General features: G+C 40.9%; 1 protein-coding gene across 1 annotated transcript in view; it reads left to right on the top strand.

The window, feature by feature from the left end:
- The first annotated feature begins 111 nt into the window (after positions 1–111).
- FAM177B (family with sequence similarity 177 member B) overlaps positions 112–12,593 on the top strand; it is a 33,979-nt gene continuing 21,497 nt past the window's right edge. Inside the window, exons 1-4 of the mRNA XM_089907123.1 lie at positions 112–1,222; positions 4,588–9,376; positions 9,662–9,728; positions 12,278–12,375. Of these exons, the coding sequence (XP_089763249.1) occupies positions 9,209–9,376; positions 9,662–9,728; positions 12,278–12,375 (333 nt within the window). The 5' untranslated portion in view covers positions 112–1,222; positions 4,588–9,208. The remainder of the gene's footprint in view (positions 1,223–4,587; positions 9,377–9,661; positions 9,729–12,277; positions 12,376–12,593) is intronic.

Here is a 12,593-nt window from a genome sequence, read left to right on the forward strand (position 1 = left end):
AAGGTTAATACAATGTAAAATCGTATTTCTTCTCAGTTGTATTTTAAAATGACAGATGCATTTGCATCGGTTGTTTTATGCTACATGAATTCATTGAACACTCAACGCTCCTTGACCTATTTGGTTTCTACTTATGCTTATTGGTACTTACCACCTTTTAATCTGGAAGTAGGGTTTCAGTCAGCCTGCATATATTTTTATTCACAGTATTATCCAGCATGCTGCAGTCTTGTATACGGTGGTGAGCTAAGCTAGAGACCTCATCGTTATTGCTGTGCAGTACTCTGCAGAAAACTTTGTACTTTGGAAACTTTGAGGTAGCATTTTCAGTACTATATAAATGTACTCAAATAAAATCATATTCAGAAGTATTTCCTTCTAGAGTAATCATGCTTTAGAAAACGAGGCATTTTTTGTCTCGATATGTGCGTAAAAATAAACTTGTGTCATTTGGTTTACTATACTTTTGTATCTAAAGACTTTAATCTGATATTTGAGTAATTTGCTTCGAATTTACATTCTTGTTTTAAAAAATGTTTTTGTAGTAAACTAAAGGGATTAAAATAGTTAATCTGGAGGGGGCGCCTACTCTGAATTATAGAACAGAAAGTGGTGTTGGATTGTATTTACCCAAAAGGCCAGAGCTATCGCTTATGCGATTCAGCATATCTGATGACTGTGATGTGCTTGAGGTGGGTGTAAGCTCATAGCTCCCTCTAAGAGTGCTCCCCAGAGAAAACGTTAGATCACCCAGCGGCTTGATATTGTCCAGAGCTTCTCTGGTCGTTTGCCTCAAGCTATTGATCTCAGCCTTCTGGGGCTGACTGGGCAGGGACTAAGGTGGCTGGAGCTCCCAGGCTGGTCACCTCCAGAATGTCAATGAATTTCCTAGATCATCTGCTATGATGTAGGAAAAGTTGAGAAACACCCCAATAGGACAGGCATGTCAGTAATGTCACTCTTACCCCTGGTGGCTGGGTGCCTGTTTATGGTCTAATACTGAAAATAAAGGTAGAAGAGTCTGGCCAGGTGATGTTCTGTCAGCATTTCTCAAGGAGGAGCAGTGGTTTGTTTATACATGTGTTTGTTTATTCAGATTTCACATATGTCCTCCACAGAATGCCTCACTCTGCCTGCCTGGGGTGAGTCACCAGTTGGAGTGGGCCCATCTCCTCAGGTGAAATGGCGTGGAGAAACTGGCAGTGAATGCTGTGCTGTGAAGGTGTGAAGTGGGGCTTTGGCTGTCCCATCCTTGCTTTTACCAGAGGCTCAGCCTTCAGACGCCCTCAGGGGAAGAGGGAAAGGGAGGAGGGGGCACCGCAGGCCCAGGCAAACAAGGCTGACGCACTCTTGGTAGTTACCCAGGGCCCGTTCCGTTAACCTGGTTCATTTGAAAAAAAAAACTTTTTTTTTTGATTAATGAAAACTGGAAGAACTTTAGGAAATTTGAGGTATTATACCTTACCAAAGTTAAATGCCAAGATGTAGAACTAGTGTGTTATTTTGTTGATAGAGCTGACAGTGCTGTGTTTCAGTGAGGGAGTTAATTGAAATGATGAGTGTGTAAGTGTAATGAAAAAATATTATAAGGTAGCCATTTTAACATCAGGAAGTAAACACAATTATAAGACTGTTCTCTTTATTTTTCCAATCTATTATATAGTACCTTCCCCCACCCATTGAAGTGAACTGACCGTATGATTCATTTATTAAACAAATACTGAGTTCCAGCTGTGTCAGGTACTGTAGTGGCAGGAGGTAAATAAGGCAGGGAGCACACAGGTAAAACCCCTTCCACCCTGGCTGGTGGGCGGGGCAGAGAAGGAAGGGAAGAGGGAAACAAAAACAGGATAAGTGAAATATAGATTGTGTTCAATGTTGATAAGTACTAAGGAGACAAAACAATGACGTAAGCTGTCGAGTGGTGGTGGTGGTGAACGAAGTCAGCTGGTTCTTTGAACGACTGGAGCCCCGGGAAGACCTCGAGCCAAAGACCTGAAGGAAGTGAGGGAACAAAGTCTAAGGGAAGACAGACTCATCCAGAGAACAGCCCGCACAAGGTCCCTGCAGGGCAGAGAGCCTGTGTGGTCACGGAAAGGCAGTAAGAGGGCCAGTGGCTGGAATGAGACAGGGGCAGCTCAGGGGGAAGGTATCAGTAGAACAAAATGGGGCCAGAAAAGTACTGGGGCCAGATCTACAACCCTGTAGGCCATTGTAAGGACTTTGGCTTTTACTCAGGGTGAGACGAGAACCCACTGGAGAGTTTTAAGTAGAGAAGTGACATGGTATGATTTAACATTTAACAACTCTGACTGCTTTTTTGAGTGTAGATGGTAGGAAGCCAATTAGCAGACTGCTGCAATAATCCAGGTGACAGATGATGGCTTAGACCAGCGTGGTGGCAGTGGAATGGTGGTATTAAGACTCTGGCAATAACCCAGAGAACTTCCTGTTGGATTTGATGTGAGGTGTGATTAAAGGAGAAGAATCAAGAATGTCTCCAATGTTTTTGGCCTGAGGATCTGGAAGAATAGGGTTGCCATTTATTGAAATGGGAAGACTGCCAGAGGAGTAGATGTGACTGTGTGAGTGGGAGCTGGGTGAGTGGGTGGGGTAGTTTCAGGAAGGAGAAGGGTGTACTGAAAGTATGAGCAAAAGGTTTAGACATGGATTGAGTTGTCTGTTAGCCGTCCAAAAAGAGACGTCAAGAAGAGACTTCAGGGCTTCCCTGGTGGCGCAGTGGTTGGGGGTCTGCCTGCCGATGCAGGGGGCACGGGTTCGTGCCCCGGTCCGGGAGGATCCCACATGTCGCGGAGCGGCTGGGCCCGTGGGCCATGGCCGCTGAGCCTGCGTGTCCGGAGCCTGTGCTCTGCAACGTGAGAGGCCTGCGTACCGCAAAAAAAAAAAAAAAAAAAAAAAGAGACTTAAAGTAGACGGTAGATCTATGCATCTGAGATTCAGGGAGATAAAAATGTTGGCTATAAATGTGTGTGTAGATAGTATTTAAAGCCATAGGGCTGGGACTTCCCTGATGGCACAGTGGTTAAGAATCTGCCCGCCAATGCGGGGGACACGGGTTCAAGCCCTGGTCCAGGAAAATCCCACATGCTGCAGAGCACCTAAGCCCTCGCACCACAACTACTGAAGCCCGTGCTCCACAAGAGAAGCCCCTGCTCGCCACAACTAGAGAAAGCTTGCACGCAGCAACAAAGACCCAATGCAGCCAAAAATAAATAAATAACTTTATTTAAAAAAAAAAAAAAAAGCCATAGGGCCAAATGAGGAGCTGAGCCCTGGTGTACTCCAATATTGAAAGGTCAGGGAGATTATACGGTATGTTAATTACATTATATACTTGGGAACAATCCTTGATAAACTAGATTTGGGTTTTTAAAGAAAAAACTAGAGGTTCTCCTACGAATTAAACTGAGGTACAAAGCATGTTGTGGGGAATACTTGACCCTCTGAAATATCACTTCCAAAACATCCCAGTCTAGGTACTTGGTGTGAAGTTGGCAACGCTCGCAAGATTTTGGTAAATAAAAAATAAGTAGATTCCACGCAGTTCAGTATTGAGCCCCCTCTATATTGACACACACTGTGATTACAAAGATGAATTTTGCATAGCATATCCTGAAATGTCCATTAGGTGGCAGAAAAGCATTCACTAAATCGACTGTAAGCCAGGTAGGTCTCTGAGCCAGGTGAATGGGGGCTTGGGGTACTTCATTTGGTTCAGAAATGTATGACTTGGGAGATGGTCTGGAAAGGAGTAAATTGACTATAATGAGACTGTTAGGCCTTATTCTTAAACTTTTGATGTGTAAGCTTTTCAGCTGGGGGCAAAGCAGGGAGGCCTCAGAAAGTAGAAAGCAAAATAAATCCTCCTGTAAGAAAATAAGCAAGACTTCTTAGCCCAAGCTTGGCTATTGGAGCTTTCTGCAGTACACCACATGACTAAATCACAAGTCTGTTCAACTCAAATTTATTTACTTTTGGCTGTGTTGGGTCTTCGTTGCTGCACGCGGGCTTTCTCTAGTTGTGGCGAGCGGGGGGCTACTCTTCACCGCGGTGTGCTAGCTTCTCATTGTGGTGGCTTCTCTTGTTGCGGAGCACGGGCTCTAGGCACGCGAGCTCAGTAGTTGTGACTCGGGGGCTCTAGAGCGCAGGCTCAGTAGTTGTGGTGCACGGGGCTTAGTTGCTCCAGGGTATGTGGGATCTTCCCAGACCAGGGCTCGAACCCATGTCCCCTACATTGGCAGGAGGATTCTTAACCACTGCGCCACCAGGGAAATCCCACAAGTCTGTTCAATTTAGAAGTCACATTTCTTCCTGCTCTCCTTAAGGCACTGGTCCCCAAACTGGCCTGCCCATTGCAATCACCAGGGAAGCCTCAAAAATAATTGAGGCCCATGTCCCACCCCAATAGACTATGGGTCTTGGGTGTGTCCTGGCCTTGGAATTTTAAAAAAGGACTCCCAGGTAATCCTAACATGAAGACAAGTTTGAGGGCCCCTGGGTTTATTTAATGCTGCACGTGTAAACATAACTCACCTTCCCACAACTCAAATTCGTTCCGCCCTATAGGACACACGCAAGAGAACCTTTCCACGTCAGCACAAAGGCTAGTTGTATTAATTTGTCATCTACCGAACAAATTCTAACACCAAATTTTGCACTACTTTCAAAACCAAAGCCAATTAAAGCAATGAAAGAAAAAGCAGAGGAATAATGGTGAGTTGTTTTTTGAAAATGTTTTTATTTTCTTCTGATTGTTATAGAGCATATTTTATTTCTCATGGCATTGAAAATATTTACTTTTGCAATACTGTTATACCCGGCATATTTTAAACACCAAGTTAAGATCTTTTTTTTTTTTTTTCTGCTCTTTGGCATCAGAAACTAAGTAGTTCTAGTTTACTTCTCACCAAATAGTTTTAGTTTACTTCTCACCAAGGTTCTTTTGTGATACACTGCCACTAAGTCAGTCAGGGAAAACCATGAATATATCATTTAAGACTCCTCAGGGGACCCTGGGCTGAGAAGGTCTCACATCACCTTGCTTTGGATAACAAATTTAACCCTTGACAGGCTTTTTGTAACTCTGACCTTTAACAATGGCATTGTACAAATAAGATTTGGTGACTGATTTATGCATACATAAACATATGTATGTATGAATATATATTTATATGTATATTCAATCCTGTGTTTATTGCCCATAAAACTTTTAAAAAGTCAATCTGCTGGTCTTCATTTTGATAGATGGCTGATAATTGATTCACTCATATGTATTATGATTACTGACTTATTTGGAATTATTTCTAATATTTTATTGGTGTTTTCATTAATCATGCTTTTCCTTTGCTCTCTTTATCCCCTTTTTCCTGCCTTCTGTTGGAGCGTTTATTTCCTTTTTTTTTTTCTTCTACTGCTTTTGAAGCCATACATTCTAATTCCATTATTTTGCTAGTCACCTTTAAATTGTCAGCATGCATACTTATCCTCTCCAAAGTATTCCAAAACAATACTTAAAGAGGTCAACCCCTCATATTTTTGTTATTGTTAGCTAATACTTAATACTTCTTTGTTTTTATACTGTGCCCTACCAAAGTAGTGTTTTTAAGAGTCACTATTAAGAGTTTCACTTTGTTTACTTGTTCATTTACATTTGTTTCTTGCATCTCACTCTTACTTCTGCGTTCACTTTCCTTCTATTTGACACAGCATATTATATTATTCATCGTTCAGTGAAGATGCAGGAATGCTTAACCCAGTTTCTGTAGGTCGTAAAATGTCATTGTTTTACTCTCAAAAATTGTTCAGCTGGATATTGAATTCTTTATGACAATAATCAACTGTCTTCTGGGCTCAGTTGTTGCTGATTTGAAGTTAGCCTTTAGCCTAATCTGCCTTATCTATTACAAATTTTAAGATTTTCTATAATTTCTATGATCTAGGTTTGATTTTATTTTTTTATCCCTCTAGTATTCTTCATGTTTCTCGTATTTGAAGATTTGTGTCTTTCTTCAAATATGGAAAATCCATAGCCATTACCTCTTCAAACATCACCTCCCCCATTATTTCTGTTCACATCTTCTGGAACTCCCATTAAAAGTATATTGAACTTTCTCATCTATTCTTAGCTCATAACTTTTCTTTCATGTTAACAGAATATATATATATGTACATATATATATATATCTTTATGCTGTTTATGAGAGATTTCCTCAGATTTCTTCACTATGTTTAATCTGCATCCAACCTATCCTATGTTCCCATATATTTCATTTCTGGAATTTCTGTTTGGTTCCTTTTTAAATCAACCTGTTCCTTTTGGATACTATAATGTTTTGCTTCCTTTATCTCTTTGAATATATTAACCATGTTCATTTTATTTTTAATTTTATTTATTTATTTATGGCTGTGTTGGGTCTTCGTTTCTGTGCGAGGGCTTTCTCTAGTTGTGGCAAGTGGGGGCCACTCTTCATCGCGGTGCACGGGCCTCTCACTATCGCGGCCTCTCTTGTTGCGGAGCACAGGCTCCAGACGCGCAGGCTCAGTAATTGTGGCTCACGGGCCTAGTTGCTCCGCAGCATGTGGGATCTTCCCAGACCAGAGCTCGAACCTGTGTCCCCTGCATTGGCAGGCAGATTCTCAACCACTGTGCCACTAGGGAAGCCCAACCATGTTCATTTTTAAAGTTTCATGTTGTTCTATTATTCCTAATTCTTGGATGAGGACTCTCCCATTTTTTTCATTTCATTTGCTGAACCCGCCTCATGATGGTTGGCTTCCTCATGTGATTTGTAAGTTTTTGCAATGAGCGCATCCTTGGCCAGGGTTATTTGTAGTGGAGGTCCAGTGTTCCCTGTCCTGTTGAAGCCTCCCTCCAGGGTGACTTTGCGTTTGCATCTGAGAGTTCTGTGGGCTGCACTGCTTCCAGGTTACTCAGCTTCGCTTCAGGTCCTTATAGGTCCTTATACCGTATGAGGGCTATGAATTTGGGCCACGTACCAGTATGGGGTCCTGGCCTCGGGCTCCAATTTTTTTTCAGGTGACTATTTCTACCCAAGTTGCCAGGAGATGACAAATTATTTTGCCACTTTTGCAGGCCAACAGGTAGTTTTACTTGTCCATATTTTGTAGCTAAGATAGTACTTTATTATCTTAGTTTTATGCAGGTAGCTTTACTTCAGCTCCCCACACTCATGGGATTTGTGATTTAGACTCTCTCCTCTCTGCGCCAGTATTAAAACTCTAGCCCCAAGGCCTATATCTGGTTCTGAAACCCCAGGAACTCTCTCCGCTTCAGCTCACCTGTATGATTTTGAGTTTCCTCTCTTTTTCTGACACCTGGGTTAGCTTTCTTCCTTTCTTCCTTTCCTTCTCTTTTTCCCCTCCTTCTTCCCTCCCTCACTCCCTTCCTTCCCCTTCCTCTCTCTGACTCTCTTTCTTACTTCCTTAGTGCAGCCTGATTTAATGTTTTGTTTGTTTCATTTTATCCCGCATTTCTGTGTGTTTGGAACAGGAAGAAAAATTCTTCCACATCAGCTCAGCCTGTCATGTTTGCTGATATAATCTTAAAATATATTAAATATTAAGACAAGAGTGTACTTACTACATTAGAACAGTGCCTGATATATATACATCATTATGTAAGTGATAAGTACTTGACAATAGCTAGCTTTTATTAAATACTTACTGTTTTCTAAGAATTGTTCTGAGCCTGTATGTGTCTTTACTCATTTACTCCTTAATTTTACAAGGTTGGTACTATATTCACACACATTTTCAAATTATATTATTCTTATTTTATAGATGAAGAAACCAAGACACTGGAATACCAAGCAACAGGATTTTGAACCTAGACAGTCTGGCTCCAAGCTCGTCAGCTTTATTAAGATTTAGCTTTAATAAAATTAAGTCTAGATTTTGATTCGTTTTGACAAATGTATACACAGTCGAGTAACCACTACTACAATCATACTATCTCTTAGAACAATTCCATCACCCCAAAAAGTTCCCTTTACCCGTTCGTAGTTAATCTCCTCCCACAGCCTGTCACCCCTAGCAAACACCAATCTGTTTTCTACCACTGTAATTTTGCCTTTTCTAAAATTTCACGTAAGTAGAATCATACAGTGTCTGGCTTCTTTTACTTAGCATAATGCTTCTGAGATTCCTTCAGGGTATTGCAAACATTAGTTGTCCGTTACTTTTAATTGCTGAGCAGTATTCCACTGAATAGATATACCACATTTTGTTTATCTTTTACCAGTTAACGGATATTTGGATTGTTTTCAGTTTGGAGCTCTTACAAATACAGCTGCTATGAATGTTCACATACAAATCTTTAGATGGATATATATCTTCATTTCTCTTGGGAAAATATCTAGACATGGAATTACAAGATTACATGGTAAGTATATGTTTGACTTCTAAGAAACTGTCCAACTGTTTTCCGAAGTGGCCATACTAGTTGCAGTCCCACTGGCAAGCAGTCTATGAGAGTTCTAGTTGCTTCACGTACCCCTCAACATTTAGTACTGTTAGTCTTTTTAATTTTCTCCTTCTAGTGACTATGTTGTGATATCGCATATGGTTTCTATTTGCAATTGTCTAATGACTATGACATTGAGCACTTCTCCTAAGTTTATTTGGCATCTGTAAATTTTTGGGAAAGTGTCTATTCAAATTCTTTGCCCTTATTTTAATTGAGTTGTTTATATTTTATAAATTGCAGTTATTTTGTATATATTCTGAAAATAAGTCCCTTATCAGACATATACTTGGCAAATATTTTCACCTGTCTGTGCAAAGCCTGTACTCTTTACCACTACTTATATTTCTCCTCAGTATTTATCGAAATGATTGAGGAATTTCCATAGGGCGATGGCCCCTTCCTACCCCTACCAAAAACTGCAGCTTTTGCAATTAATAAGGGATAAAGGAATCCTGTTGACATGTTTGTTTGAAGACCCAAAGTTCACATTTTCACTACTAATTGAATCTTTTCTGTTTTGCTACAGAACTAAACTGCCTTCTCTTGGATTTGAAGAACTGATGAGATCATAGCTGCGATTACCTCTGAACTCTCTGTCTTTACAATCCATTGAAAATGATTAGACACGTCTCTGCTATATAAACACTGTCCTGGGCAGATTGTCTTAAGGCGTCCTGTTTTTCATTTACCAGTTTTTTCCTTATGGAAAAAGACAGTTTCCAGCAGTTAGAACTAGAAAAGGGTAGACCTTCCAAAAGGAGGACTCCCAAAAGAGTTATCCATTTTGTTGATGGTGACATCACGGAAGAATATAGCACAGAGGAAGAGGAAGAAAAAGAGGAACAGAGAACAAATTCAACACTTGATCCTGTAAGCTTAGAATATCATTATTAGCGAACATGGGGGCTGAGTGAATGCGAAATTAAGGCAGATGAGGTTTGTGGAAAACACAGTTTTAAGCTAATTCCTTGCTCTCCTTGGTTTGCTTTCTACAGCCAAGTACAATCAACTTATAATTTTGATAATCTTAGGTTTCTCATCTATGAGAGAAAATGGAACCTATTACGAAGCATTTTGAAACGTCTACACTGCAGACTCTGCAGTCACCACTCCTGTTATTAATTTATGCTGATTTGGTTTCTCTTTTTTTTGCAGTCTAAACTTTCATGGGGGTCCTACCTATGGTTTTGGGCAGGGCGAATAGCAAGGACCTCATTTTCTAGTAAGTACTGCTAAGGTTATTTTTTTCTGTCCTAAATATAGACTTACAGACCCTCAGAGTTAGATGGGACTTCCAGTGGTTTAATCCACTCCGTGGCATTCTGAAGAACTGGTCGCTTCCATATCTACACTTGAACATTCCCGAAGGCATAGAACCTCACATCTTCAGGCAGACCCTGCCATCTTTTCTCAACCCTTTTTAGTAAATTCTATCTTCTATTCTATCTTCTTTTAAAGTCCTTCCCATTGATCCTAGTTGTCTTTTTAAAAGCCAGACAACACCAGTCCAGATTCCTCTTTCATAGAATTTCAAATATTTGAAGACAGTCCTCCCTGAGGTGACTCTTCACCTGAATAAACTTCCAAGTTTTTCCTTTTTTCAACTGTAACCTGACACAGTTCCAAGTTCCCTTTTCATAATCACTCTATTATAAACAATTTTAGTGATCCCTCCCAAGGACATAATGAATAGCCTAAGTGGCTATTTACAAGAGACAAAATACTAAATCTTATTTTGTTTGACTTTCATCAATTTTTTAAAAATCACAATTGGCAACATGTAATTACTCATTTCCTTCTAACTTGCATATGCTTGTGTATGTGATGGGGGGAAACAACTTTAAGAATCTGAGAAAATATAAAATATAGCTCTTAGGAATTGATCTTCATTCATTCATTCAGTAAACATTTATTGAGTACTCATGTATGCTCAGCACTGTGCAGGACCCTGGGACACAAAGACAAATGACAGTCTTTGCTTTCAGGGGCCTTAATATTCAATGGGTAATATAGGCCGGTAAACATGCCCATGATGATAATTTGTTGTTACAACCTCCATGGCAGGAGGAGTGTAGGGACTATAGACTGGGATACTCAGGAATGTTGATGTACAGAGGAGACATCTTAAGGATGCTATGAAAGTATGTCTGGCCAAGGCCAGCTTGGGGACCATGAAAGTGACCAGGGGGTCTTTAAATCACATTAAAAGTAATGATAAGGGAGATTTAGTCAGATGGTATGAGCCCTAAGTGCTTTTTGATCAAGGTGGAAGGTTTGTAATTTGGAAGTTACTTTAGAGACCCAGGTGAATACTGACCTTACCTCAACCAAAATATGTTGGCAGAAGAAATGCTGCCTTCCAGAGACTTCTATGCTTTAGTTAGGGCAAGACTGTTTGAAGAGGTGAAATATTTTGGAGGGAGGGAGCCTTAGAGATTAGATCAGGTAAAAGAAGCAAAACTCAGTACAGCAATATGAGCGTGTGAAGGAGAACAGGGACTACAGTGATTTCTATGTTGGGCTTTGACTTCAGATGACAGGGGCAGGACACACAGGGAATCAGTCTGCCTTCAGGGTTCCAAATGGAACTGTAGCCTGAAAGGGCTTCTGCCGGGGGCTTCCAGATTGTAGTGAAGGCATAAATACGCTAACAGTCTGATCTTTACACAGAGACTTTGGTTAGAGCTGGAACCCAGACGACACTGGTAATTAATTTTTTCCATGTAAGATTCTAGTAGGTCATAAACAGGAAAACTTCCTGAGATTTATTCTAATGTTTTAGAAACTTCTCTTATGCACATGTACTAGGCACTGTGGCAAACAAACAGATTACAGAGCTAGAGTATTTTTGAAAGGATAAAGCACATTAAAAAAGAATAGACAGCATCATTTTGATGCACTGTATGAGCAATTTCTTCAGAAGTGGAATGAATCATGGGAATCAGAAAGTCCTATAAGGGGGGGAGGCACATCAGAAGTCCTATACTTTTACAGGAGAACATCTCTAGGAGAGACCTTTTTGGAAACCCCTCATTATTCATGCTAAACCTTTATCCCTAACTCTAACAATTCCTGAGGCTGCAGGCCACCTTGATATTGTAACTGAAGGCAGACAAGGAAGGTCTTAAATTGCTGCTAGGAAGGAGTTTGTTTTGATGCACGGAAAAGTTTCTGACATGGGTCTCGGTAACATGGGATTTAATTTGGGGTATACTTTGCAACATACTCACAGCTGATGATCAGATGATACACATGGGGATAGGCAACATCTGTTCTGATTGCTCGGGACCTGTACCTGTTATTAAGTATTTTGAAAATCTCCCCTGATATATTCATCTGGAAAGGATAGTTTACATGTAATCCTATGTGAAGACAGAAGATTTAACAAATTCCCTTTGAGTCCTAGGACTTTTTGAGGGTCTGGAGCAATTGAAATCTTTTGTCAGCCTTGAAGTTAAGTATAGTAATAGGCCATTTGAGGGCAAGTTGAAACTTGAGTTTAAGCTTTAATTATTATTATTATTTTTTTGCGGTACGTGGGCCTCTCACTGTTGTGGCCTCTCCCGTTGCGGAGCACAGGCTCCGGATGTGCAGGCTCAGCGGCCACGGCTCACGGGCCCAGCCGCTCCGCGGCATGTGGGATCCTCCCGGACCGGGGCACAAACCCGCGTCCCCTGCATCGGCAGGCGGACTCTCAACCACTGCGCCACCAGGGAAGCCCTAAACTTTAATTATTAATTCAGTTTACCAAAGCGTTTTTCTTTCTTCTAGCATGTGAATTCCTTGGTGGAAGATTTGCTCTCTTCTTTGGTCTTAATCAACCCAAATACCAGTATGTGTTAAATGAGTACTATAGAACACAAAATAAGGTATGTGACATCCCGCTGGGGACACCAAGAGCCCTGAGATGGGAATGTTGGTTGTTCCTGATTTGGGCCCTTACAGAGGAGTATTTTCCCACCTGGTAATTCATGTAACTGCAGTTTCACTGAGCTCCCATGGTCAGACTGACTTCTTTTTCCAATGCCTCTCACCCCATGATGCTGACTCGTATTTGCCTCTCTTGTGTGAAGTTAGAAGGTCCTGA

The sequence above is a fragment of the Delphinapterus leucas genome, chromosome 1 (genome assembly GCF_059928025.1).
Source record: "Delphinapterus leucas isolate spDelLeu-1000000601 "Yukka" chromosome 1, BTC_Dleu_Yukka2, whole genome shotgun sequence".
In the NCBI taxonomy this organism is placed as follows: domain Eukaryota; kingdom Metazoa; phylum Chordata; class Mammalia; order Artiodactyla; family Monodontidae; genus Delphinapterus; species Delphinapterus leucas.